Source organism: Carettochelys insculpta, chromosome 3, assembly GCF_033958435.1.
Source record: "Carettochelys insculpta isolate YL-2023 chromosome 3, ASM3395843v1, whole genome shotgun sequence".
NCBI lineage: Eukaryota > Metazoa > Chordata > Testudines > Carettochelyidae > Carettochelys > Carettochelys insculpta.
In genome coordinates, this window is record NC_134139.1 from 3,776,751 (window position 1) to 3,804,032 (window position 27,282).

Below are 27,282 nucleotides of genomic sequence, written 5' to 3' on the forward strand. Positions count from 1 at the left end.
GAACGACGCAGCACACGGTTACAGGCCGGCCGGCGGGGGGGACAGCGCAGGGTTACAGGCCAGCCGGGGGGCGGGGGAGACGCAGCACACGGTTACAGGCCGGCTGCGGGAGGACGCAGCACACGGTTACAGGCCGGCTGGGGGGGGACGCAGCACACGGTTACAGGCCAGCCCCAGTGGGGCGAAGCGGGACACGGGTTCAGGGAAGGCCCTGGCCAAGCGCTGGGCCCACAGGCTGGGCCAGGGGCAGGAGGCGCAGAGGGGACGGGGCCCTGCTGCCCCCATGGAGCACGGGGAGCGGGACCGGCCGCAGAGACCCAGACAGGCCGGGACACCCCCGCCCCTGCACGATGGCGCCCCCCCATCACCTCCCCACGGCCCCTCCCCCGGCGCCCCCCACCTGCTGCTGCACAACGCGCCTCCAGCACTGCGTGATCCCCGCCATGCTGCTGGGCTCCCTCCCTGAGCCCTTGGCGGCCCCGGAGCTGCTCCACTTGTTCTTGCCGTTCTTCCCATCTGCCAAGGGCGGGGGTTGGCATGCGGGCAGCGCTGGGGGGCAAAGGGGCAGCACCAGCAGTGTGGGGTGCTCCCCTTGGGGGGCAGCTCGCTGGCAATGGGCTGGGGGTGCTGCAAGCCCCAGCCTGGCAGGGCCCAGCTCACCCCACGTGGTCACTGAGTGAGGGAGCTGGAGCCAACTGGCCCCAAAACCTTGTGCACGGAGCCCCGGCCTCTGCAGGGGGCAGCTGGCACCTGCCGGCCCTGCCTGGGGGACCAGACCCACAGATCCTCCCTGCAGCCCGAGTGCCGGGCAAGGCCCCCTCCTCCCTGTCCCCGACACCCCGGCCAGCTCCTCTGTGCCAGCCACCCAGGGCCAGAGAACCAGCCCTCCTCTGCTGGGCAGACCCACGGGCTGCCCCCAGCCCCGGAACGTGTCACCCGCCTGCGGGCGTCAGGCACACAGGGCCACGCCCATGTGCAGTGCCCCTGCCTGGGCCTGGCAGCAGGACACCAAAGGCAGCAGGAGGGTCCCCCGCTCAGCCCTGTGCTGTCCCCACGCACCGCGGGGGAGGGGACCTTACTGGCTCTGCTGGGTGCGCTCAGCTCCTCGGGCTCCGGGTCCACGTGCACCAGCAGGCGACTCAGGCGCCGCACGCGGGAGTTGAACATGGTGGCACAGCTCTTGGGGCGTCGGCCCGGCTCCAGGTTCTCCAGGTACTCGCTCAGCAGCCAGGCCAGGGGGCTGACGCCGCTGGGATCTGCAAGGCCACAGGGCTGGGGGCTCAGCAGGCCGGGCCGGGCAGGGCAGGTGGGGGGAACGGGGGCCGTGTGGGGGACCAGTACCTGGGCTGGTGATGCTCTGCACCAAGGGATTGATTAGAGCCTCCCAGCAGGTCCTGCCCAGTGCCTGGGCCGCCTCCGCGTCGGGAAGGAAGCGATCGGCGAACACCTGCTCATGCCGCAGGGCACAGTTCAGCCTGTGACAGCAGAGACACCCGCGGGTCACTGCCGGGGCGCGAGGCCGCTGGGACCAGTGCTGGGGAGTGGGGAGACCCGGGTACAAACACGCAGGGCAGGGCAGGGCTCTGCCCAGGGCCAGGCCAATGCTGGAAAGGGAGACACCCGGGCGCAGACCCCGCCAGCCAGGCTGGCCCTGGGGGAGAGACACACCCGGGCGCAGACCCCGCCGGCCAGGCTGGCCCTGGGGGAGAGACACACCCGGGCGCAGACCCCGCCGGCCAGGCCGGCCCTGGGGGAGAGACACACCCGGGCGCAGACCCCGCCGGCCAGGCCGGCCCTGGGGGAGAGACACACCCGGGCGCAGACCCCGCCGGCCAGGCTGGCCCTGGGGGAGAGACACACCCGGGCGCAGACCCCGCCGGCCAGGCCGGCCCTGGGGGAGAGACACACCCGGGCGCAGACCCCGCCGGCCAGGCTGGCCCTGGGGGAGAGACACACCCGGGCGCAGACCCCACGGGCCAGGCCGGCCCTGGGGGAGAGACACACCCGGGCGCAGACCCCGCCGGCCAGGCCGGCCCTGGGGGAGAGACACACCCGGGCGCAGACCCCGCCGGCCAGGCCGGCCCTGGGGGAGAGACACACCCGGGCGCAGACCCCGCCGGCCAGGCCGGCCCTGGGGGAGAGACACACCCGGGTGCAGACCCCGCCGGCCAGGCCGGCCCTGGGGGAGACACACCCGGGCGCAGACCCCACGGGCCAGGCCGGCCCTGGGGGAGACACACCCGGGCGCAGACCCCACGGGCCAGGCCGGCCCTGGGGGAGACACACCCGGGCGCAGACCCCGCCGGCCAGGCCGGCCCTGGGGGAGACACACCCGGGCGCAGACCCCACGGGCCAGGCCAGCCCTGGGGGAGACACACCCGGGCGCAGACCCCGCCGGCCAGGCTGGCCCTGGGGGAGACACACCCGGGCGCAGACCCCACTGGCCAGGCCGGCCCTGGGGTAGAGACACACCTGGGTGCAGACCCCACTGGCCAGGCCGGCCCTGGGGGAGACACACCCGGGCGCAGACCCCACGGGCCAGGCCGGCCCTGGGGGAGAGACACACCTGGGTGCAGACCCCGCCGGCCAGGCCGGCCCTGGGGGAGAGAGACACTCGGGCGCAGATCCCCCCGCCAGGCCTCACCGGTTGAAGAGCTGCAGCAGCTGCATCCGCTCATCGGCGATCTCCTGGCACCACGTTCGCGCCTTGGTGGTGTAGAAGAGGTACGTGCGCCGGCAGAGCTGTTCCTTGAAGATGGGCCAGAAGGTGGGCTTGGGCCCCAGGATCTCGATGCCTCGCACGCGCGTGTCAATGCCACCCTGCACGGGCACAAGGCTGCAGGTCAGCCGCTGCCGGCCAGGCCCCGAGCGACGCCCCCCCGACGGCACCCCAGGGCCAGCCTCCCGCTGCCCAGCGCCCCGCCGGGCTGAGGGGCCGGGGCCGGCTGGAGCAGGCTGGGCCAGGGCCGCAGCGCACCCACCTGCTGGCACCGCTTGATCTTGATCTGGATGATGGGCCAGAAGCGCGTCAGGTTCTCCAGCAGCACCACCCTGCTGGCCGAGGGCAGCACGTTCACCTGGGGAGCGGGAAGGCAGGACAGCGTCAGCGCCCGGGGCCAGGCGCCCGCAGCGTCTCCTCCCCCGCCGGGCGGAGCCTGGGCCTTGCCGGGGCAGGACCAGCAGCTGGGAGCTCGGCGCTGCCTCCCCGCAGAGAGGGGTCTGGCCGGCCAAGCGGCAGGAGGTGGGGACCTCGCTCGGGGACGGATGGGCAGGATTCTGCTGCAGCCACCAGCCTCCAGGAGCTGCAGCTTTGCCGAACGGCCCAGCCACGCCCAGAGCTGGCGCTGGCACTGGCACTGCAAGCACAGGGCGTGCGGACCCACATGCTGCTCCCCCGGCCAGGGGCAGGGCAGCCTGTCTGCTCCCCCCCTCCCGCCCCCAGTCACCCCCGGGCCAGAAGGCAACTCCACACCTCATCTCGGCCCCTCCCCTGCTCTGCAGTCCTGTGCAGCGCAGAGCCTGGCACATGGCCTGGCTGCTCACACGCACCTGGCACGCCTGGGCTAAGCACACGGCCTGGCCGCTCACACGCACCTGGCACGCCTGGGCTAGGCACACGGCCCGCTCCAGACAGCACCGGTGGCAGCACAGAGCCTGGCACGCGGCCTGGCCGCTCACACACACCTGGCACGCCTGGGCTCAGCACACGGCCTGGCCGCTCACACGCACCTGCCACGCCTGGGCTCAGCACACGGCCTGGCCGCTCACACGCACCTGCCACGCCTGGGCTAAGCACACAGCCTGGCCGCTCACACGCACCTGCCACGCCTGGGCTCAGCACACGGCCTGGCCGCTCACACACACCTGCCACGCCTGGGCTAAGCACACAGCCTGGCCGCTCACACGCACCTGCCATGCCTGGGCTAAGCACATGGCCTGGCCACTCCCATGTACCTGGCATGCCTGGGCTCCGCACGTGGCCTGGACGCTCACAAACACCTGCCACGCCTGGGCACGGCAGACATCCCGTCCCGTCCCGTCCCACCCCAGACGGCGCCGGCGGCAGCACAGAGCCCAGGCACACGGCCTGCCCCAGACAGTGCTAGCGGCAGGCCAGGCTGCAGCAGCTGGCTGGGTTGTGGCCAAAGGTCTCCCAGGGCAGGTCCCCCAGGTGCAGCCAGGTGGGAAAGAGGTAGATGAGGGCAGACTGGGTTTCACAGCCTCTCCCCCGGGTACGGAGGGGCTGGTTGGGCACAGGGCAGCTGGAGGCTGGCAGGGAACTGCTGGTGCAACCTCTCGCTGGCCAGTGCGGCGGTGCCGGCGCCGTGTCACTGGGCTGTGCCGCGCGGAGGAACCCGCTCTGGGGCGCGCAGTGGCCCTGTTTTAGCAGTTTGCCGCGGTTCGGCTCAGCTGTGCCTGGCAAACTTCCTGCGCCCCAGCCCTGCAGCCCCCGGCTCTCCGGGCGGCCGCACCGCTCACCGTATTGAGCTCGGTGCTGATGCTGGCCGGGGTCTCTCCGCCCATCACCACGATCCGGGCTGGCATGTAGCTGGAATCCTCACTGGCCACCAGCAGGCTCATCTGTCTGTGGGGGTGGGGGGACGCGGCATCGGCAACAGCCTGGTTCCGGGGCTCTGCTCCCGGCCTGAGCCCAGCGTGTCCGTCCCAGGGCCATGTCTGCCCAGGGGCTCACAACCTCGCGCGGCACCCAGCCCTCATGGGGTCACACCTGGCCACACAGCCGGGCACATGGTGCCCAGGGACCCACACAAGGTCCCTGCCTGGCGGGCCACAGGAAAGGGAACCTCTCCAGGCCGGAGCCAGGGAACAGCACGTGAAGACTGGACGTCCCTCCCCCAATCCGCCCACCACAGCAGCTGCCCCCTGCCCCGCCCGTGGGACGCCCCCGTGCCACCTGTCGCCCCGTCACCCAACGCGCCACGTGCCTGAGCCCCCGGGAGCAGCCCCACCTGACCACCACGCCGCGGTGCACGTAGACGTTGATGTAGTGGGAGCCGGTGCTGCCGTTGGACTCCCAGTAGGTCTTGGGGTTCCTGTCCGTCAGCTTGTTGGCTCGGTGGGGGTTGGAGGAAACCTCCAGCTTCTCCCAGCATTTGTCCTCCTTCACCTCCACGCTGGAGCCTGCAGGGCGCAGGGACAGCGCTGAAGGGAGCCGGGCAGCCCCTGGGCCGGGGCACAGCCGGGAACGGGCCCCTCCCCCATTACCCCAGTGGGACCCAGGCCTCCCCCACTAACCCTGGCAGAGGTTGTGCAGGAAGACGTCAAAGAAGGGGATGTTGATGGGCTGGTGGCTCCGTCTGTGCTCCTCAATCTGACCCAGCACCATCTGGAAGGGGGGAGGGGCAGAGCGTCAAAGGGGGGGCACCCGGCACCCCTCCCACGCCTGTTGCTGCGCCCCAGGCGCCAACCAGCCGGCGAGCCCGGGGCAGGGGGTGCTGAGTGAACTGGGCCCCAGGAGCCTCTGCCCCCAGCCGTTCCCACCTCACTCAGCCACTCGCTGGCCCCCCAAAGCCTCCCGCCCACTCCCCTGCCCAGGCCACTTCCTGACCACCCCCAACGCAGCCAGCCTGCCTGCCCCTGTCACCCTCCCCCCGCTGTGGGGCTGCAGCTCCCCTCCCTCCCGCTCCTGGGTGGGGCAGTGAGCCCTGGGCTGGGCCAGCCCGGGCCCCGGCTCACCTGGATGCAGCCGGCCAGGATGCTGGTGGTCAGCTTCTGGGAGAGGCTGGCGTATTTCTCGCAGTCGGTCACCAGGTCCCGCAGCTCCGCGCCCAGCAGCAGGCTGGAGTTGTGCTTGTCCAGGGCTTTGGACAGGGCCTCCTTGGTGCCCAGGCGACACATCACCACGGCGCAGTCCTTGTTGGCGCTGGCCAGGCGGTGCAGGAAGCGAATGAACTCCTGCACGACCTGCAGAGGGGCAACGGGACCCGGGGCGTGGGCGCCGGCCCGGGAGCCAGAGCCGCTGCTCGTCCCCCCCACCCACCTGCCCGGCCCAGCCCAGCCCAGCTCCCGCCGGGACGACACTGGGGTTGAAGAGGAACACGCAGACCACGGCTGCACCCACCAGCCTCGTGCCGGGAGGTGGGAAGGAGAGAAAGTGGGTGAGTCGCTGAGCCTCTTCCCGCTGCTTGTCTGCGTGCGCCGGCTGAGCCGGGGCTGTGAGGAGGGCCCTGGGCTGGCGGCTGAAAGGCTCCTTTCTGGGGCAGCGCGGCCACCGGCAGTGAGAGGCTCCCAGCCGGGCGAGGGCGACCTTGTCACCAACCCCGCCCGGGGGGTCTGCCTGTGACCGTGCAGCTCAGCAGAGGGGCGATGGCAGACCACACACAAGGGGCTGGGACGGGCTCCGGGCGGAACGCTGCAATTCCCTCCCCGTGGGCACGGGGACAGAGAGGCCCCTGAGGTTCCTCCCTCGGCAGCGCAGCTCCCCTCTCCCGGAGCCTCTCTGCTACCAGCGGCACCCGGAAGGATCGGCCCCCCGCCCGGCCACGCCCGCGCCCCGGGGACTTCGCCAGAGCAGCTGCTCCGCCTGCGCCAGGCGCGCCGGGACGGGCGCGGTCGCCGGATTGCTCCCCCAACTCACGCGCCCTGGTCCCTCTGTCCTTCAACAACCGCCCTGCGGCTGCTCCAGGCTGGAGGCAGGGTCCGGCCTGGTGCTGGGGAAGAGCTCTGCATGCCCTGACCTGGGCTGGGGCTGGGGCTGCTCCTTGGGAGCAGGAGGAACCCACTGGGGTGAGGGCAGACTGGGTTTCACAGCCTCTCCCCCGGGTACGGAGGGGCTGGTTGGGCGCAGGGCAGCTGGAGGCTGGCAGGGAACTGCTGGTGCGACCTCTCGCTGGCCAGTGCGGCGGTGCCGGCGCCGTGTCACCGGGCTGTGTCACGCGGAGGAACCCGCTCTGGGGCGCGCAGTGGCCCTGTTTTATGCAGTTTGCTGCGGTTCGGCTCAGCTGTGCCTGGCAAACCTCCTGCGCCCCAGCCCCGCTGTCCCTGCCTGCCGGGGGCTGGGGCGTCTCCCTGCTCCCTGGGCCAGGCACCCTCTGCTCTCTGGAGAGGGCCCCGCGGGGGTCTCCAGCCCCAGCCTGAAAGGAACCGAACCGAGAGAGGCCCCAGCCCTGGCCAGGGACACGAGTGAGCACCAGCTGCCATGGGGCAGGGGGCAACGGGCCCGGCCCCCCTAGGACAGGCCTGGTGCAGACCGGGGCCGTTACGGGCCCAGGCGCCAGGCCCACACTTCACCAGCAATTCCTGCTGGAGCCCAAGCGGGGCAGAGCCAGGAGCCGCCCCCCCGCCCGGTGAGAGGGGCCCCTCACCTCCCGCTCGCTGCCGTGGGCGCTCATGGAGGACAGACAGGGCTGGATGCACTCGTGCCAGGGCAGCGCCTCCGCCTGGGGACTGTCCAGGAGCTTGTTCAAAATCCTGCACGAGAGACGGGGATGGGGAGGTCTGAGGGGGGCAGCGGCTGCCAGTGCCCCAAGCCCCCAGGTCTGGCCCCCGCCACCCAGCTCATATCTCCAGGGTCTGCTTGCACCCCCAGACCCGCTGCACTGACAGGAGCCCCCGACTGCCCCCAGGTCACACCCCCGACTGCCCCCAGGCCCCTCACCCATTTCCCCATCGCCCCACCCCCACGTCGCCGCGCTCACCGGAGGGTCCCCAGCGCCCCTCCCCCACGTCGCCGAGCTCACCGGAGGGTCCCCAGCGCCCCTCCCCCACGTCACTGAGCTCACTGGAGGGTCCCCAGCGCCCCTCCCCCCACGTCGCCGAGCTCACCAGAGGGTCCCCAGCGCCCCTCCCCCACATCACTGAGCTCACCGGAGGGTCCCCAGCCCCCACCCCCATATCACCGAGCTCACTGGAGGGTCCCCAGCGTCCCTCCCCCACATTGCTGAGCTCACCCGAGGGTCCCCAGTGCCCCTCCCCCACGTCGCTGAGCTCACCGGAGGGTCCCCAGCTGCACGGCCTTCTCGGCGCCCAGCTGCTCCAGGCTGCGCAGCAGCAGCAGGAAGTGCCGACGCTCCAGCAGGGCCTGGCCCACCTCGCTCTCGGGGCCGGCCCCGTCACACAGGCCGCGCTCCAGAGCCAGCACCAGCTCCGTGGAGAGGCTGCTCTCCTGCAGCCGGCCCAGCAGCGTCTGCACGTCCCCCTCCAGCACAGCCAGGGGGGCGCCCGCCTCTGCCACAGGGAGACAGCTGTGGGCACAGGGCTGGGCTGGGCACCGCAGGCTGCAGCCTCTCCGCACGCCCGGGGGGGTGTCCTGCTGTCCTAGGCTCTCAGGCAGGGGTACCGGTGGGGGGGCTCCGCACCTGCCAGCCCCCAGCGCCCAGACAGGGGAGGGGAGGGGCGGGGGGCTCTGTACCCACCGACCCAGCGTGCAGACGTGGGCGGGGGGCTCTGTCCCTACTGACCCAGCACTCAAGGCGTGGGTGGGGGGTGGGCCGGGGGCTCTGTCCCCACCGACACAGCACACAGACCTGGGGGTGGGGCGGCTCGTACCTGCCAGCTCCAGGTTGGTGGGCAGCTTGTGCTCTGCCAGGCGGCTGAGGGCGATCTTGGCCAGCGCCTGGTTGCCGTGGCCGGGGGCGGTGGGGCCCTGCTCCCCCTGGCAGCAGCTCAGCAGCACAGAGTGGATGTCGCAGCTCGCCAGCTGTTCCGCCAGGCCCCGGTGCCCGTCCATCAGCATGGCAGCCACCAGCAGGCCGTTCCGCACGGCCGAGGCCGCCCTGTGGGCCAGAGCGCCAGGGTGAGCGCCCGCCGGCACTGGCACAGCCTCCCCCCGGTGCCTCCGCCCAGCCCCCCATAACCAGCTCTGCCCCCACCCAGGCCCCCAGGGCGCCGTACCCAGGGGTGCCTCAGCCCAGCCCCCCATAACCAGCTCTGCCCCCACCCAGGCCCCCAGGGCGCCGTACCCAGGGGTGCCTTCGCCCAGCGCCCCATAACCAGGTCTGTCCCCACCCAGGCCCCCAGGGCGCCGTACCCAGCGGTGCCTCCGCCCAGCCCCCCATAACCAGCTCTGCCCCCACCCAGGCCCCCCGGTGCCAAACCCAGCGGTGCCTCCGCCCAGCCCCCCATAACCAGCTCTGCCCCCACCCAGGCCCCCAGGGCGCCGTACCCAGGGGTGCCCTGCATGGTGCGGATGGCGGCAGGCAGGGCGCCGAGCAGGCTGTCCGAGTCCCTGCTGGAGGCGGAGCCGATGCTGGCGAAGATCTCCCGCATCAGCTGGGCATCGGCGCGGCTCAGGGCACAGGGCTTCTCGCTGGCGCCCGGCAGCTCGCTGCTCCCGGTGCCCACCAGCACCTTCAGCGCCTGGCGGGCCAAGGAGCCGGTCGGGGGAGCCGCAGCACCAGCCTGGGCTGAGAACGCCAGGCTGCACCCGGCCCCCGACTCCCAGCTCCCAACCCGGCCCAGAAGGGCCCTGGCACGTCCCCCACCTCAGGTCCTGCCCCAGCTCACAAGGGCCCAGCACGTCCCCACCTGCCCCACAGAGCCCAGCCATGTCCCCGCCCCCCCCCCCGCCCCACAGGGGCCCAGCCATGTCCCCGCCCACCCCACCGGACCCCCAGCCATGTCCCCACCCGCCCCCGCCCCACAGGGGCCCAGCCATGTCCCCGCCCACCCCACCGGGCCCCCAGCCATGTCCCCACCCGCCCCCGCCCCACAGGGGCCCCAGCCATGTCCCCGCCCCCGCCCCACAGGGCCCACCCATGTCCCCACCTGCCCCACAGGCCCCAGCCATGTCCCCGCTCCCACCCCACAGGGGCCCCAGCCACGTCCCCGCCCCCGCCCCACAGGGCCCCCAGCCACGTCCCCGCCCCCGCCCCACAGGGGCCCCAGCCATGTCCCCGCTCCCGCCCCCGCCCCACAGGGGCCCCAGCCATGTCCCCGCCCCCACCCCACAGGGGCCAGCCATGTCCCCACCTGCCCCACAGGCCCCAGCTATGTCCCCGCTCCCACCCCACAGGGGCCCCAGCCACGTCCCCGCCCCCGCCCCACAGGGCCCCCAGCCACGTCCCCACCTGCCCCACAGAGCCCAGCCATGTCCCCGCCCCACCCCACCCCACCGGGCCCCCAGCCATGTCCCCGCCCGCCCCACCCCACCCCACCGGGCCCCAGCCATGTCCCCACCCGCCCCACCGGGCCCCCAGCCATGTCCCCACCCGCCCCACCCCACCCCACCGGGCCCCCAGCCATGTCCCCGCTCCCGCCCCACAGGGGCCCCAGCCATGTCCCCACCTGCCCCACAGGGCCCAGCCATGTCCCCGCCCACCCCACCGGGCCCCCAGCCATGTCCCCGCCCCCGCCCCACAGGACCCACCCATGTCCCCACCTGCCCCACAGGCCCCAGCCATGTCCCCACCTGCCCCACAGGGGCCCCAGCCATGTCCCCGCCCCCACCCCACAGGGGCCCCAGCCACGTCCCCACCTGCCCCACAGGGGCCCCAGCCATGTCCCCGCCCCAACCCCACAGGGCCCAGCCATGTCCCCACCTGCCCCACAAGGCCCAGCCCGTCCCCGCCCCCCCAGCAGCTCTGACAAGACTCCCCTGCCCCAGTGGCTGCGGCGCACTCACCGCCAGGCCGGCCTGCTGGACCAGCGCGGCGGGGGCGTACTCCCGCATGCAGGCCAGCACGGCGCGCACCCCGCCCTCCGTGGCGAAGAGCAGGCGCCACTCGCACTTGGCCATCAGCAGGCAGAGCAGCCGCAGCGCCAGCACCACCAGCAGCTTCTCCTTCGCCTGGTTGCTCAGCAGCTCCACCAGCATCTTCACCACCTTGTCCCTGCGGGAAGCCGGGGCTGCTCAGGGACGGGCCCCCAGACCGGCTCCCCCGGCCCAGCCAGGCCTGAGCCACCTGCCGGCCACGGGCCTCCCGCCCCGGCTCTGCCACACGACCGCCGGGGAACTGACCTAACGGCGAGTCCGCCCTCGGGTTTGATGAGCTGCCGCTCGCGCCCGGCCTCCTCCTCCAGCCTCCGGATGATGAACTGCAGCCCGGCTGCCTGCAGCCCCACCTCGGAGCTCGACTTCTGGATCAGCTCCACCACCTCTGCCACCCTCTCCAGGGAGCTCTTCTTGGCCGAGTCCTTTAGGCTGCTCAGCACTGGCCAGGGCCCAAACACCCTCAGCCCAGGGGGCCTCTCGAGTCCCCGGCCGCCCCCAGATCGCCCCTTCCCGGTGTGCGGCTGCCCCTCCCGCCGCGCTTCCCATCCCCCAACACCGCCCTCCCGGCCTCCCAGCGTCACCACTTCCCGTCCCCACCGCCCGTCCTGCTCCTCAGCTGCCCCTCCCCACTACGCTTCCTGCCCCACAAGTCGCCACTTCCCGCCCCCACCGCCCGTCCTGCTCCTCAGCTGCCTCTCCCCACCACGCTTCCTGCCCCACAAGTCGCCACTTCCCGCCCCCAGCCGCCGCTCCCCATCACGCTACCCCCCCAGAGCCCCCGGGGGACAGCCGCCCACCAGCACCTACCCTTGGCTTTCTCCTCCTGCACCTCGGGGCAGTGCAGCCCCTCTGCCCGCAGCAGCTCGCTGAACAGCTGCCCGTCGGATTTCTCGGCGGGGGCGGGGGCGGGGGTTGGGGTGGGGGCCGGCACGCAGGCGGCCGGAGGCTCCTTCTTGGCTTTCTTGGACGCCAGGGAGTCAGGGCCCTCCGAGGGGCCGGCCTCCAGCCCCAGCCCGCCTGGCGCCGCCCCCCCTGCGCGCAGGAGGTACTTGGTGTAGACGTGGGAGCTGTGCAGGTCACTCAGGGTGCAGCCCTGGCTCCGCTCGCTCAGCACCCGCAGCACTTTCTGGGCCAGCACCACCGGCACCGAGAGCTGCAGCAGGGCTTCTTCCTTCAGCTCCGCCAGCTGCAAACATGGAGCAGAGAGCGCTCAGGGAGCGTCCGCAGCAGAGCCCAGCGTCCCCGGCCAGCCACACCCCACCCGGCACTGGGCCAGCCTAATGGGAACGCCCCCCAGCCAGCCACACCCCACCCGGCACCGGCCAGTCCAATGGGAACGTCCCCCAGCCAGCCACACCCCACCCGGCACCGGTCAGTCCAATGGGAACGTCCCCCGGCCAGCCACACCCCACCCGGCACCGGTCAGTCCAATGGGAACGTCCCCCGGCCAGCCACACCCCACCCGGCACTGGGCCAGCCTAATGGGAACGTCCCCCAGCCAGCCACACCCCACCCGGCACTGGGCCAGCCTAATGGGAACGTCCCCCAGCCAGCCACACCCCACCCAGCACCGGCCAGTCAAATAGGAACATCCCCCAGCCAGCCACACCCCACCCGGCACCGGGCCAGGCCAATAGGAACATCCCCTGGCCAGCCACACCCCACCCGGCACCGGCCAGTCCAGCAGGGATCCAGGCAGAACCGAACGGACACCAGGCCAGTCCAACGGGCACATCCCCAGGGCAGCCAGAGCCAGCCCGGTGCTTGTGCTACAGGACGCGTCCCAAAGGCTGCAGACAGCGTCACCCAGGCCTGGGACTTGCCCACCCGGCCGGACACGGTGTCGCTGCCTGAACAGGCCAGAGCTGGTCCTTCTTCCGCTGCCCAAGCTGCGTCCTGGCCGCACTCCTCGGCTCCCTCCCCACCTCCCCAACCTCCCCGCCTGCAGCTCCAGGTCCCTCTTCTCCCCCTCCTGCGCTGTTCCCCGAGCTCCCCGGTTCCCTGCTCCGCCCATCCCCTGCACCCCGCCAGCATCTCTCACCCTCCCGCTCCCTCTGCCCCACACCTGCTCCTCCTGGTGCTGCCCGATGAGGTGGATGATCTCCCGCTGCTCCTGCGGGTCGAGCTTCTTGACGAAGAAGAGCAGCTCCCACCACTCGGCCCGGCTCAGCGCCTCGGCATCCTCGCGCCCCCACTCTGTCAGGTAGGGCAGGGAGTCCAGCCCCCCCAGGGGTTTGCAGTAAAACGTCTGGGTGGCTGCAGGGGGCAGAGCGAGGCGGGGAGAGCCTGTCACTCCCCCCCGAGACGGACAAAACCCAGAGCCCTCGGAGCCGGGAGGGGAGAGCTGGCCGAGGCCAGGCCGGGAGCCAAGAGAATCCTGAGAGGATGAATGAGTGAACTCTCCTTCCATGGGCAGGGCAGCGACTGCAGGGTAAGGGAGTTGGCATCAGAAATCAGACCCATGAGTGCTAGCAGGATCGCCTGCTGCGGTGGAGGTGGAGGGGGAGGGGGAGGGGGCACTCCGTACCCCGCCAGCTCCCCGGTCTCTGAAAGGGGGATGGGTGCGGATCCTGATACCCTCCTCCTGTGGCCCACAGCCCGAAGAGGACCCTCTGTGGCATGTCTCCAGGGAGCTGCCCTCGCAGCCCAGAACCAGGCGCCTCACCCAGGGCACTGGGGTGTTCTCACTCTCCCCCTGCTCAAGACACCTGACCGGGGTCCCAAGCAGGCCCGTGGCAGAGCCAGATGGCCTGAGCACCCCATTCCCAGGAACGGCCTGAGGCAAGGGGGAGGCCAGACCATGCCAGCCCCAGCACACACTCACCAGTGGCCTGTCTCAGGTTCTCCTTCAGGCTGGACACCTTCTCCTGCACCTCCCGCTCAGCCTGGCCAGACGAGCTGACAATCTCCACCATGTGCCAGTGCACCCAGTAGGTGCGGCCCAGGGACTGCCAATAAACCTGGAGGGGGAGCCCCACATGGCCTGTTACTGCGGGCGGCTTGCCCACAGGCCAGGAGCAGCAGCTTGGCCCAGAGAACCTCTCACACCAGCAGGGGGGCCCAGCACCAGCGGCGCTTTCCAGCCCAACACGTGGCCCGGACGCAGCCAGGCACCACCAAGCATCATGCCAAGAGAGGCCCCCAGCCACCGGTCAGTCAGCCCCAGCCCCAGCCCCAGCAGGAGTACCTGGACGGGCGGCGTGCCGTCATTGCTCTGCCGGAACTCGCCCTCGTCCCCAGCGCTGACCTGCTCGTAGTCCTCCAGCATGCGCACCCACATGCCCCGCACCAGGCTGCCCTGCACGTACTCCACGTAGCTGCTGCGGCTCGGGAAGGCAGAGTGTGTCTTGAAGGCGCTGGCCTCTTTCTGGGGCAGGGCGGCGGCCAGCTGGACGGCACCACAGGTGGGCCCAGCGGGCTGGAAGATGGAGCGGACGACCCGCGGCTGCCCCTCCTGCAGACACAGCAGCTCTGGCCTCTGGCTGCGGTCCCAGCCCATCACCCGCACCAGCTCGGAGATGAGGTTGGCCATGGCCATGCTGACCTCGAACTCCCGCTGCACACGGCTCCTCTCCCCGACGTGGGCACAGGGGGTGGCGCAGTCCTGCCGCTCCCCGCCCGGCTCCGCGCTGCTGCTCAGCTTGTCCACGAGAGAGGTGACGCACAGATAGCGCTTTACAAGCGAGAACAGCAGCTTCCCCGGGATCTGCAACAGACGTGGCGTCAGACCCGGCCTCTCCTGAGCCACCGTCTCCCAACACACCTCCAGCAGCTGGCCCATGCAGAGCCATCCTTCCCGCGGCCACCTCCGACCTCCCCTGTCCGCCCACCCAGAGCCGTCCCTTCCTCCGCCAGACCCCATCCGCCCACCCAGAGCCGTCCTTCCCGCGGCCACCTCCGACCTCCCCTGTCCGCCCACCCAGAGCCGTCCCTTCCTCCGCCAGACCCCATCCGCCCACCCAGAGCCGTCCTTCCCGCGGCCACCTCCGACCTCCCCTGTCCGCCCACCCAGAGCCGTCCCTTCCTCCGCCAGACCCCATCCGCCCAACCAGAGCCGTCCTTCCCGCGGCCACCTCCGACCTCCCCCGTCCGCCCACCCAGAGCCATCCCTCCCTCCCTCCACCCACCCACAGCAGTCCTTCCTGCGGCCACCTCTGACCTCCCCTGTCCGCCCACCCAGAGCCGTCCCTCCCTCCGCCCACCCACAGCAGTCCTTCCTGCAGCCACCTCTGACCTCCCCTGTCCGCCCACCCAGAGCCGTCCCTCCCTCCGCCGGCCCCCGTCCGCCCACCCAGAGCCATCCCTCCCGCAGCCGCCTCCAACCTCCCCTGTCCGCCCACCTACAGCTGTCCCTCCCTCCACCACCCCCCCGTCCACCCACCCAGAACCGTCCCTCCCGCAGCCACCTCCAACCTCCCCTGTCCGCCCACTCAGAGCCGTCCCCTCCCTCTGCCGGCCCCGTCCGCCCACGCAGAGCCATCCCTCCCTCCGCCGCCTCCGACCTCCCCATCTGTCCACCCAGAGCCGTCCCTCCCTCTGCCGCCCCCGTGTCCGCCCACCCAGAGCCGTCTGTCCCTCTGCCAGCCCCCGTCCGCCCACCCAGAGCCGTCCCTCCCTCCGCCGCCTCCAACCTCCCCGTCCGCCCACCCAGAGCCGTCCCTCCCTCCACCAACCCCCGTCCACACACCCAGAGCCGTCCTTCCCGCGGCCACCTCCGACCTCCCCTGTCCGCCCACCCAGAGCCGTCCCTTCCTCCGCCAGACCCCATCCGCCCACCCAGAGCCGTCCTTCCCGCGGCCACCTCCGACCTCCCCTGTCCGCCCACCCAGAGCCGTCCCTCCCTCCGCCAGACCCCATCCACCCACCCAGAGCCGTCCTTCCCGCGGCGATCTCCGACCTCCCCTGTCCGCCCACCCAGAGCCTTCCCTCCCTCCGCCAGACCCCATCCACCCACCCAGAGCCGTCCTTCCCGCGGCGATCTCCGACCTCCCCTGTCCGCCCACCCAGAGCCGTCCCTCCCTCCGCCGGCCCCCATCCACCCACCCAGAGCCGTCCCTCCCTCCGCCGGCCCCCATCCACCCACCCAGAGCCGTCCTTCCCGCGGCCACCTCCGACCTCCCCTGTCCGCCCACCCAGAGCCGTCCCTCCCTCCGCCAGACCCCATCCACCCACCCAGAGCTGTCCTTCCCGCGGCGATCTCTGACCTCCCCTGTCCGCCCACCCAGAGCCATCCCTCCCTCCTCTGCCTCCAATCTCCCCTGTGCACCCACCCAGAGCCGTCCCTCCCTCTGCCAGCCCCCATCTGCTCACCCAGAGCCATCCCTCCCGTGGCCACCTCCGACCTCCCCCGTCCGCCCACCCAGAGCCGTCCCTCCCTCCGCCCACCCAGAGCAGTCCTTCCTGCGGCCACCTCCGACCTCCCCTGTCTGCCCACCCAGAGCCGTCCCTCCCTCCGCCGGCCCCCATCCGCCCGCCCAGAGCCGTCCTTCCCGCGGCCACCTCCGACCTCCCCTGTCCGCCCACCCAGAGCCGTCCCTCCCTCCTCTGCCTCCAATCTCCCCCATGCGCCCACCCAGAGCCATCCCTCCCGTGGCTGCCTCCGACCTCCCCCATCCGCCCACCCAGAACAGTCCTTCCCACAGCTGCCTCTGACTTCCCCTGTCCACCCACCCAGAGCCGCACCTCCCTCCGCTGGCCCCCATGCGCCCACCCAGAGCCATCCTTCCCTCAGCCACCCCCCGTCCACCCACCCAGAGCCGTCCCTCCCTCTGCTGCCTCCTTCCCATCACCACCCCACCCATCTCCACACCAGAGAGGCCTCCAAGCCCCCAGCTCCCGAGCTGGCCAGCACTGCGGGTACCTGGGGCAGGTGGATCCCCTCGAAGGACATGCAGTGCTCTTCGGAGGACGTGGTCTCTGCAAACAGCTCCAGGAGGGTGTAGCGGCTGTCGAAGTCCATGTGCTGCTCAATGCCGTCCTGCTGGCTCAGGGACAGGAGAACATAGGCCCGGCTCCCTGCAGTGCAACACACACCAGCTGAACACCTGCCCTCTCACTGGTGTCCCACTGGAGCATCTCAGCCCTCGCGGCATTTCTGTCACTTCCTCCTCTTTCCATTCCACCACCTCTCCCCCTCCCTGCCCCCCTGGAAATGCCTGGAGAGGGACTGAAGGGCTGGGATCCCACAGCCCTTTCCCAGAGGTACACACCCTGCTGGGGGCCTGGCTTGGCCCTTACTCCACTAGTACCCAGGAGGAAAGGACAGAGCAGCTCCAGAAGAGACAACAGCCTGAGTCTGCAGGATGGGTGGCTAACGTAGAAAGCCAAGGAGGTGCCATGGTGCACCAGGCAGGGTCGAACACCAGCTGCCATCGCTTCCCCTTCTTTGCTCCATTCCAGAGACACAGATTGCCCTGGGCTGTCCTGTACCGGTGAGTAACGACGGCAGAGCAGGTGCCAGCTCACTCCAAGGCCCCAGGCCTCACTGAACACTGATAAATCCGTATCTGGATCCGGTCTCGTTAAGGTCACTCCCAGAGTTGCTGTGAGGGGTTTGATGCCTGGGGTGTATGCACCCTGTAAGATGCTGCACGCATGATGCCCACAGACCCTGCAGCCCGCAGCACAAAGCTGTATTGTATCTGCTCTGCAGACCTGTGCAACCCCCGAGCTTACGCAGCAGGCACGGAAGAGTTGCATCAGGGAAAGGGCTCGTCCTGTCTATGGCAAGCCAGGCAGGGCACACCCTCCAAGGGCAGAGGCCTTGTTGACTGCATGCCTCCCTCCTGCCCAGGCAGAATCTCAGCCCATCAGCTCAGATTCTAGGAGGCGGGGATCAAATCCACCGGCCAGAGGGAACTGGGGCGTTTTTATACTGTGTGGAGTCGGAGGGGCAAAGATTCCTGACCATGAGCCAGAGACCCCCACGCTGCTCAGCCTGGCTCCGCCCTAAGGCACCCACAGAGCTGCTCATCACAGACACTGGTGGCACCTCGTGAAACCAGACAGCAACTTGCCTGCGAGCGCTTGGTTCCTGTGTTACCCTCATAAGTAACCCTCATTTTTCCTCGTTAGTCCACATCTTTGGTTGGTTTGCCGCAGGGCTGGCTACCGGCGTTGCCTTTGGTTTGAGATCAGAGTACAACTGACCTGGGTGAGTGACTGGTCCTTTAGGACTGTGAGTAGCCTGACCATTACTGTGAGTGCCTGTGTCCCTCAGTCAAGTTTGCCGGGGTAGCGATGACTGGCGTGCCCATGGGGGCTGCCCGTAACTCCACGGGACGACTGTAATAAAGCTCCAGGAGTTCCCACTTGTTCCTGGGTTGGGGAAAGCAGATTGCCGAACACGCTGCCTGCTTTCCGACAACGCGCCCGAGGGCCAGCACTCACGGCTGTGAGCCACGCCAGACAGCGCGACAGGCAGCACAGCTCTGCATCGTACCAGCTGGTACCACCAGACGGCAGGCTCCCTAGGAAGGGGCAGCTGGGCACAGGTGCCCTTGCAGCAGCCCTGGGCATGCTTCTGGGGCAGTGCGCACAGCGCCACCACGCTGCCCAGGCCTGGCCACGGCTAGTCCCCGTTTGGGGGAGGGTTGGCTCAGGGCGCTTATGGCCGCTGCCTTCCCCCAGGCATGAGAACCCCATCCCCCACTCAAAGAGACTTCACCCCATCACTTCTGATCCCCCCAGCAGTGTGGAAATGGCCCTACATAAACTTCCTCCCCTTCCCAGGGAGCTGCAGGGTCCCCCCCCAGGCCACCACGTTCAGCAGCCCAGCCCCAGCCCAGCTCTGCTCGGGGGCTGCCTGCCAGGAGACCTCACCCGCATCGTGTGAAGCCAGAGCCCTCAGCATCTTGCCGGCGCTGCGGCGGATTTGCTTCTCCTCATTACACAGCATCTTCATCAGCAGGTCCAGGGCCCCGGTCTCCTTGAAGACGCCTGTCAGGGAGCCAATGCTGGCGTAGGCGCTCAGCACGTGGATGGTGTTGAGGACGGAGGACTCCGGGCCTGTGGGCCCGGCCATCTGCCGGCTGGCCCGCTGCACCAGGCTCCGGACGTCCGCCTTCATCTCCAGCAGCGAGGCCTCGTCCAGCGTGACGTCCGGAGGGAACGTGCTGGGCGCCTTCTCCTCCTTCACTCGCTGCCCCTCCGGCTTCCTCTTGCCCAGCAGCATCGGGCAGTTGACATAGACCTCCTCTGCCGACATCCACATCAGGATGTTCTCCGCTTTGCTGTCCGCCAAGGAGGCACTGGGGCTGCTCCCGGAGCCCTCCTCCCAGCTGAGGATGCTCCAGCGGATCAGGTACTCGGTGTGGCCATCGTGGCCCCGGCGCTGTCGGATCAGCTCCTCGGGGTAGGCCTGCAGCGTGGGCCCCAGGTGCACTAGCAGGTTTCCGTTCCTCCTCTCGCCCACCATGATGGGGAACGTCTGCGCACGGAGAGAGAGAGAGACAGGGGCACGTCAGGAGTCAACCAAGAATCCAGGTTGAGAGCCTCTGGGACCCAGTGGGTAGGAGAGGGGACTGGAGATGCAGAGCGCTGCATGGCAGCCTCCTGGCATTCTGCACACCAGATCAGCGCTCTGCAGGCAACGTCCCCAGCAGGAGAGGTGCTGCTCTCGCTCTACGCACAAACCCAAATCTCCCTGGGAGCCTGGGGCCCAGCCCTGGGTTACTGGGGAGCCAGATGGTGCCAGACCCCTGGCAAAGCCATCCCAGAGTGCGGAAAAGCCCAACTGGCCCAGCCCACAGGAAGCAGCACAACCAAATGGATGGGGTGCTTGTCGGAGACTCAGGAGACTGGTTCTGCCCCCTGCCCTGACACTGCCCTGCTGTGTATCCTTAGGCAACTCACCACATCTGCATTACAGATGGCCAGGCACACCATGGCCTCTGGGCCACCCCTGCTGAAACCTGATGCAATCGTGACAAAACCTTATCCTTACCTATGAGGGTCAGGAAGGAACAGTCACAAAAACCAATGGCTCCTTTGGCCCAGTACCCCATCACTGACAGTGGCCAGTACCCGAGATGCAGTGGGAGCATATAGAACCAGACACCTTTGGAGAGATCCACTCGTCTTCCCAGCCCAGCTTCGGAGAGTCAGAAGCTTAGGCTCATGTCTAGCAAGGAGGCACATCCATGACCACCTTCACTAATAGCCACCGACGGTCTTATCCTCCATGAACTTATCGTCCAAATCTCCCATGGGAACAAGTTCCAGAGGTTAATCACACACTGGGTGAAAACGTACATCCCTGTGTTTCCATTAAACTGCTACCTCTTCATTTCACCAGCTGACCCCTGGTTTTGCACTGTGCAAAATGGTAAACAACAGCTCTTTATCCCCTTTTCCCACGCCAGTCATGAGCTCCAGACCTCGACCACGTCCCTTCTGAACTGTCTGTCTTCAAAACTGGACAGCCCTGACCATTGTAGTATCTGCTCGTACGGAAGCCTTCCCACATCCCTGATCACCTTTGCTGCTGTCCCCCCGCTGAACTTCTCCTAATATATCCTTTTGGAGAGGTAGTACCGAGAATTGGACACAGCATTCAAGGCGGAGGCACATACTCACGTGCATCTGATGAAGCGGGTCTTTGCCCACAAAAGCCAATGCTCCATAAAAATCTGTTAGTCTATAAAGCACCACAGGACTTCTTGTTGTTTTTGTGGATGTGTATAATGTCACTATTACATTTTCTATCCCTTCCCAATTCATTCTTAAACCTCCCTTTGGCGTTATGACTGCTGCTGCACACACACAGTGGAACAAAAGCACGGAGGGAGACCGGTAACGAAAAGCTCAGGCTTGTTAGCCTGGAAAGGAGACAGAGACAGGAGCAGACAATAATGCTACAGGAGGGTCACACCGACATGCTTAAGACACTCACAGTGTTGTACTCTATTCACAGCGCCCTCCCGCCCCCAGCCAACGCTGAACACCATTCCACCCCCGTCCAATGTTGCCCAACGCACTCCTTGCATAGTCCCGTTCAGTCCCACTACTTCTTGCAATCCACCCCTACAGACTGGTTTGAGGGTGAAAGCCCAATTACAGCCAGCTGTGGGAGCCTCAGCCAAGAGACTGCTTCTCAATGTCATGTTCCCTACTTGCAAAAAAACGTTATCCTTTAATTCAAGTGTTGTCTTTGAAACAAAATGAGTCTTATTTGCCATGCACATGGCAGTTGCTGCTAAACTCAAACAGTGGCTATTGGCAGGAACATTGTGCCATTACAATTAAAGATCAGGAAGGAGCAATTGCAGGGGTCACTTGGGGGCCAATAAATGTTGCATGAATATATCAGACAAAGACACACTACAGCGGCTCACTGTCAAAATTCTCCTTCAAAGCCCCCCTCATTTAAAGCACCGCTGTTGAGCCCCTCTAAGTGCCTTGGTACTGGGCTGCTCAAAATCTGTACCCAGCCAATCCAACTCAGCACTCCACCTCCGGGGAAACTTTCCCCCTTTTGCTTCACAAATATCATGCAATGCACAGCAGGTTGCTACAAACATGGGAATATCATCCTCAGTTATGACTAACCTGCCAAAGAGGCAGCACCAGGAACATTTTAATGTACCAAAGGCACATTCAACAGTCACTCAGTACTTGCTAAGCCTGTTGTTGAAATGCTCCTTGACGCTGCATAGATTGCCAGTGTAAAGCTTCCTGATGTCCCAGGGAGCAAGGGTTAGGCAGAGTCTTCCAGGATCACTATAGGCATTTCCACATCCCCCATTGGATTTTTTTGGCCTGGAAAGCAAGTCCCAGCGTGCAGTTTTCTATACCCAGTTTTTCCGAAATAAGCATGCATCTGTGATATTATGAGGGGCTCTGGGCCAAGCTGAGAGAACCAGTCCTGGACAAATTGCTTAAAACTGCTCCACTTACAGCTCAGGCTAGAATTTTCTTTTCAATAAGGAAGACCAAAACAGAGGCATGAAAGTACCTCTGCCAGCCCCACTAGGCAGCCTGAAACTCCACAAGCAAACTCACAGATTCTCAAACTGCTCCTAGTGCCCAGCCAGTAACCCTCTTTAACGGAGGTGAGAGGTTATTAAAACCTATTTCACCAAATCCACACAGATTCTTCCAACCCCCAAAAGGAACCAGCCACATTCCCAAGTCAATATATACTTAGGTCTTAACCAAAGCAGCACACTGGGCCCGTCCTTTAGAGTCTAACTCTAAAGGTTTATTAACAAAGAAAGAACAGGGTGAGAGAAAAATCGTTAAAGTGGTACATTACCATAGAGTTCACAATTCCAAGGAAGGGTAGAAGGGAAAACAGTACAATAGAGATAATGAATTTCAGGAAGGCAGATTTTGGTAAACTCAGACAGCTGGTAGGTAAGGTCCCATGGGAAGCTAAACTGAGGGGTAAAACGGCTGAGGAGAGTTGGCAGTTTTTCAAAGGGACATTATTAAGGGCCCAAAAGCAAGCCATCCCACTGCGTAGGAAAGACAGAAAACATGGCAAAAGACTGCCTTGGCTTAACCAGGAGATCTTGCATGATCTCAAACTAAAAAAGGAATCGTATAAGAAATGGAAACTAGGACAAATTACAAAGGATGAATATAAGCAAACAACACGAGCGTGCAGGAGCAAGATTAGAGAGGCTAAGGCACAAAATGAGCTCAAACTAGCTACAAGCATAAAGGGAAACAAGAAGGCTTTTTACAAATACATTAGTAACAAGAGGAAGACCAAGGAGAGGGTAGGGCCATTGGTCAGTGAGGAGGGAGGAACAGTAACAGGGAATTTGGAAATGGCAGAGATGTTTAATGATTTCTTTGTTTCGGTCTTCACTGAGAAATCTGAAGGAATGCCTGACATAGAGAATGCTAGTGAAAAAGGGGTAGGTTTAGAAGTTGAAATAGGAAAAGAACAAATTAAAATTTACATAGAGAAATTAGATGTCTGCAAATCACCAGGGCCTGATGAAATGCATCCTAGAATCCTCAAGGAGCTGATAGAAGAGGTATCTGAGCCTTTAGCAATCATTTTTGGTAAATCGTGGGAGACAGGAGAGATTCCAGAAGACTGGAAAAGGGCAAATATAGTACCCATTTATAAAAAGGGGAACAAGAATAACCCGGGAAACTACAGGCCAGTCAGCTTAACTTCTGTGCCAGGAAAGATAATGGAGCAGGTAGTTAAAAGAAATCATCTGCAAGCATTTGGAAGGTGGTAAGGTGCTAGGGAACAGCCAGCATGGCTTTGTTAAAAACAGATCATGTCAAACCAATCTAATAGCTTTCTTTGACAGAATAACGAGCCTTGTGGATAAGGGAGAAGCGGTGGATGTGGTATACCTAGACTTCAGTAAAGCATTTGACACGGTCTCACATAATATACTTATCAATAAACTACGCAAATACAACTTAGATGGGGCTACTATAAGGTGGGTGAACAACTGGCTGGATAACCATACCCAGAGAGTAGTTATTAATGGTTTTCAATCCTGCTGGAAAAGTATAACTAGTGGGGTTCCGCAGGGGTCTGTTTTAGGACCGATTCTGTTCAATATCTTCATTAACGATTTAGATATTGACATAGAAAGTACACTTATTAAGTTGGCAGATGATACCAAGCTGGGAGGGGTTGCAACTTCTTTGGAGGATAGGGTCATAATTCAGAAGGATCTGGGTAAACTGGAGAAATGGGCCGAGGTAAACAGGATGAAGTCTAATAAGGACAAATGCAAAGTGCTCCACTTAAGAAGAAACAATCAGTGTCACACATACAGAATGGGAAAGGACTGCCTAGGAATGAGTACAGCAGAAAGGGATCTAGGGGTTATAGTGGACCACAAGCTAAATATGAGTCAACAGTGTGATGCTGTTGTGAAAAAGGCAAACATGATTCTAGGATGCATTAACAGGTGTGTTGTGAACAAGACACAAGAAGACATTCTCCCGCTCTACTCTGCGCTGGTTAGGCCTCAGCTGGAGTATTGTGTCCAGTTCTGGGCACCACAGTTCAGGAAGGATGTGGAGAAATTGGAGAGGGTCCAGAGGAGAGCAACGAGAATGATCAAAGGTCTAGAGAATAAGACCTATGAAGAAAGGCTGAAGGAATTGGGCTTGTTTAGTTTGGAAAAGAGAAGATTGAGGGGGGACATGACAGCAGTTTTCAGGTATTTAAAAGGGTGTCATAAGGCAGAGGGAGGGAATTTGTTCTTCCTTGCCTCTGAGGACAGAACAAGAGGCAATGGACTGAAATTGCAGCAGGGGAAGTTCAGGTTGGACATTAGGAAAAAGTTCCTAACTGTCAGGGTGATCAAGCACTGGAACGAATTGCCAAGGGAGGTGGTAGAATCTCCATCACTGGAGATATTTAAGAAGAAGTTAGATAGATGGCTTTCAGGGATGGTCTAGGAAGTGCTTGGTCCTGCCATGAGGGCAGGGGGCTGGACTCGATGGCCTCTCGGGGTCCCTTCCAGTCCTACTCTTCTATGATTCTATGATTACGAACATCAATCAAAGCTATTGATGCAGGACACAGCTGACGGTCTATGCTGCTTTCTTGAGAGTCTCTGAAAATGCATCCTTCTGAAGGACGGGCCCTCAGTCCACACATGTGCAGCTCATGAGAATTGAAGAACAAAGACGGTCACAGCTAGGGCCATCTTATAGCTTGCTAAGTGGAGGGAAAATTTCCTTTCTTCTTCCATATGCCATGGAGGGTGGGTCACCTGCCCAGATGGCCTGCTGTGGCACTCTGCCATTGGTCACTAGGTAAGCCAGCATGTCCCAGTCCATTTCCATAAAATGTGGAATCAACGCCTAGATGGTCTCTGTTCCTTTGTTCAGCCCAGGTCACCTGAGTGGGGAGAGGATCACACCTCCTACTGTGAATCCCACCACTAAACCATTTCTAATTTAGGTATAAAGCCAATATCTGTAACTTCACATACAAAGATGGTATAGATATGCAAGTAACATACATAGTTACAGGGCATTACCAGCTTTCATTAGACACTTCACTTGGCCCACCTGGCACAAGATTTGGGGCCAGCTATATACAACATTGACAGAAACAGTTTTCATATTTAATTTAACAATCCAGTAACGTCACGACATCATAAACTGTCCCTGACCAACCCACAGTGACTTCAGTGAAACAGCCCTAGCGACGCACCAGCACCTGCCAGACCATGACAAAGCCGCCCTGTCAGTCAACATACTCCATCGCATGATCTGGGCCAAAAGTGGGATATGCATGTCATCTACCGCTCCACCATCGCCACAAAGATACTGTGGTAAGATGAAGGCCTGAGTCCATGCAGCACAAGCCTGGTCTGAAGCTACCAATGGACAAAACATGGCTAAAAGCAGAGCTAAGCTGTGAGCAAGAAGCAGGCCCCTGACAGCAGTTTATGGCACAGACAGGCTGAGAGTACATAACACTAACTGGTAATCGGCCCAGGTGCAGAACGATAATTGGTACAAGCCATAAGTTGAAATCACAAGGCCTCACCAGCTCATTAAATAAGAACTTGGTATCAACTCCTTACAGATCCAGACCTCGGTTGAGGGAAGGGTCTAAAATAACAGCATGATGGATAAGAGGTGATCTAGTCAAACCAGGAGGCACAGCGAGATGGGGGGTAACCTGATATGTCAGTAGTGATTTGTTTGTAACTGTGTATAAAGTAGTCGGGGGGGGGCAGTCATTGTCTGACCTAGGGGCAGGGAAAATTGCCCACTGAGTCATTCCGTTGCGCCAGGCACACACGCAGAGTGGTTCAGCTGAGTCTACGACAACTGTTACTGCGCTTTGCTCTCCAAGAAACCTGGCCGGGCGCATTCAATCCTCATGCGCCAGCAGCAGCCCTGAATTGTTTCTTTCCATTGGACACAGCGGGGCAGGCGACACAGATGCACATTCTGTTCCGAGCTCACGAAATCCTGGGCTCACTGTTCATGGCCAGACTGCAGCCAGTCAGCTTCCAGGCAGAGAGGTCAGGCACACTTTACTGGGGCTGTTCAAGCCCTACACCAATTCTCTGGAGGGCTGTCGACTTCCCCAACTCTCCCTGGGGACACTGAACCATCCCCAGCTCGAGGAGAGATATGAGGCGAGGTGGGGAACAGGTGCTGGCTCCCAGAAGGACCTGGAGCTGTCGCCCTGGGGGCTGATGAAGGAGGTCAGACACAGGAACAGGCAGAGCTTAAACGAAGCTGTTCACAGCTTGGCCGGCCTCTGAGCTAACCCAAATGGCCTATGCTTTAAACTTTGATTTCTCTGCAGGGCCATCCCTGGAAGAGCATGGGGCCTGTGGCACCCCGCCACCACAGCCCACTCCATGCCTCTTCCCACCCCTCCTGCCCTCACTGCACTCCTTCCTAAAGCCTCCCCACCCCAAATTACATGAGCCAGGGATTACACGGGGGGCCTGACAAAGGGCAGAAGCAGGGGTCGGGACCCCCACAGTGGTGGAAGCCAGAGAGATGCAGCAGCCTGCACCATTCCCCATTTCCAGCCCGCTGAGCTCCGTTTTACCGCAACAGCAGGAAACAGAGCGCCCTGGCCCCAGCCTACTCCCCGAGCCTTGCGTCTGCTGCATGTCACTCTGCTCCCGCCGCTGCAGTGAGTGCAGGGGAGCCCGACTCCTGCTCCTACCCACACCAGGCCCCACTCAGAATCACTCCGGCCTCCCTGGGCCCTGCAGGTTCTGTCCATAGGACGGCTGAGACAATTGCTGTAGGACCTGCAGCAGCCATGCTGAGCCTTTGTATGCACAGGCCAGCCCTGTTTCTCCAGACTACTCTAAGCACTTCCAATGCTGCGCTCCATTTAATAAATAAAACCTGACAGTGTGGACAACGCTGCAGGAGCGGCGCTGAAAATGCTGGGTGAGGTGCATGAACCCCTGCAGAGTGCGCACACCTCCCCCAGGGTCTGTCTCAACTGGGCTCGCTCAGCAGAGCTCATGGTGTGAAGCAGGAGGTCTGCAGGCAGTCTAACGAGGGAGTGAAGCTGCCTGGGTTACCATGGAGGGAGACTGAGACCACTAGGGGTCTGGCACACTGAAGGGGTCTCTCCCGGAGACCAGTCCAAAGCTGGGGCCACAGCAGCGATTGTGTGGGTCTGTGTCAGCTTTCTGAAAATCCAGCAGTGCTACATGGACAGGAATCACACTTACCCACATGCTTGTTGACACCCTCAAAAGTTCCAACAGGTTGACAGACATGACTTTCCTTTACAAAAGCTGAGTTAAGTCTCCCCCAGCAAACCTTAGTCACCTATGTGCCTCATACTTCTGTTCTTTCCTAGTTTCAGTCAGTTTGTCTGGTACTGAACTTAGGCTCTTCAGCCTGTAATGGCCAAGATCACCTCTCAATCCTCCTTAAAAATCCCCACTGCAATAGATACCTTCCAGCCCTGTGGCACAGATGTTTGTTTCAGTGACAGGCTACATACTACAGCTCCTTAGTTTCACAATTTCACACTTGAATTCCTTTTGAACTCTGGTCCTGGTGACAACTTAGTTTAATTTATCAAATTGTTCTAAAATGCCTTCTTCTGACCCATCAGTGTGGGACAGCACTTCATAACTGCCACACCAGAGCATTTTTTTGAGTTGGTCTCCGTTGCA

General features: G+C 64.1%; 1 protein-coding gene across 4 annotated transcripts in view; it reads right to left on the reverse strand.

Moving 5' to 3' along the window:
• LOC142010800 (cullin-9-like) overlaps positions 1-27,282 on the reverse strand; it is a 36,214-nt gene that overhangs the window by 5,389 nt on the left and 3,543 nt on the right. For 3 of the 4 annotated variants that reach the window (XM_074989251.1, XM_074989253.1, XM_074989254.1), the window contains exons 2-22: positions 18,494-19,100; positions 16,533-16,687; positions 13,860-14,378; positions 13,497-13,632; positions 12,738-12,928; positions 11,480-11,858; positions 10,919-11,111; positions 10,583-10,790; positions 9,125-9,318; positions 8,509-8,735; positions 7,953-8,187; positions 7,326-7,431; positions 5,698-5,925; positions 5,257-5,347; positions 4,971-5,142; positions 4,480-4,585; positions 2,982-3,077; positions 2,645-2,820; positions 1,342-1,475; positions 1,080-1,256; positions 401-549 (exon numbers count right to left, since the gene is read on the reverse strand). In XM_074989251.1, coding sequence (XP_074845352.1) covers positions 401-549; positions 1,080-1,256; positions 1,342-1,475; positions 2,645-2,820; positions 2,982-3,077; positions 4,480-4,585; positions 4,971-5,142; positions 5,257-5,347; positions 5,698-5,925; positions 7,326-7,431; positions 7,953-8,187; positions 8,509-8,735; positions 9,125-9,318; positions 10,583-10,790; positions 10,919-11,111; positions 11,480-11,858; positions 12,738-12,928; positions 13,497-13,632; positions 13,860-14,378; positions 16,533-16,687; positions 18,494-19,100 — 4,479 coding nt within the window. The remainder of the gene's footprint in view (positions 1-400; positions 550-1,079; positions 1,257-1,341; positions 1,476-2,644; positions 2,821-2,981; positions 3,078-4,479; positions 4,586-4,970; positions 5,143-5,256; positions 5,348-5,697; positions 5,926-7,325; positions 7,432-7,952; positions 8,188-8,508; positions 8,736-9,124; positions 9,319-10,582; positions 10,791-10,918; positions 11,112-11,479; positions 11,859-12,737; positions 12,929-13,496; positions 13,633-13,859; positions 14,379-16,532; positions 16,688-18,493; positions 19,101-27,282) is intronic. The other variant, XM_074989252.1, reaches the window with a different exon arrangement.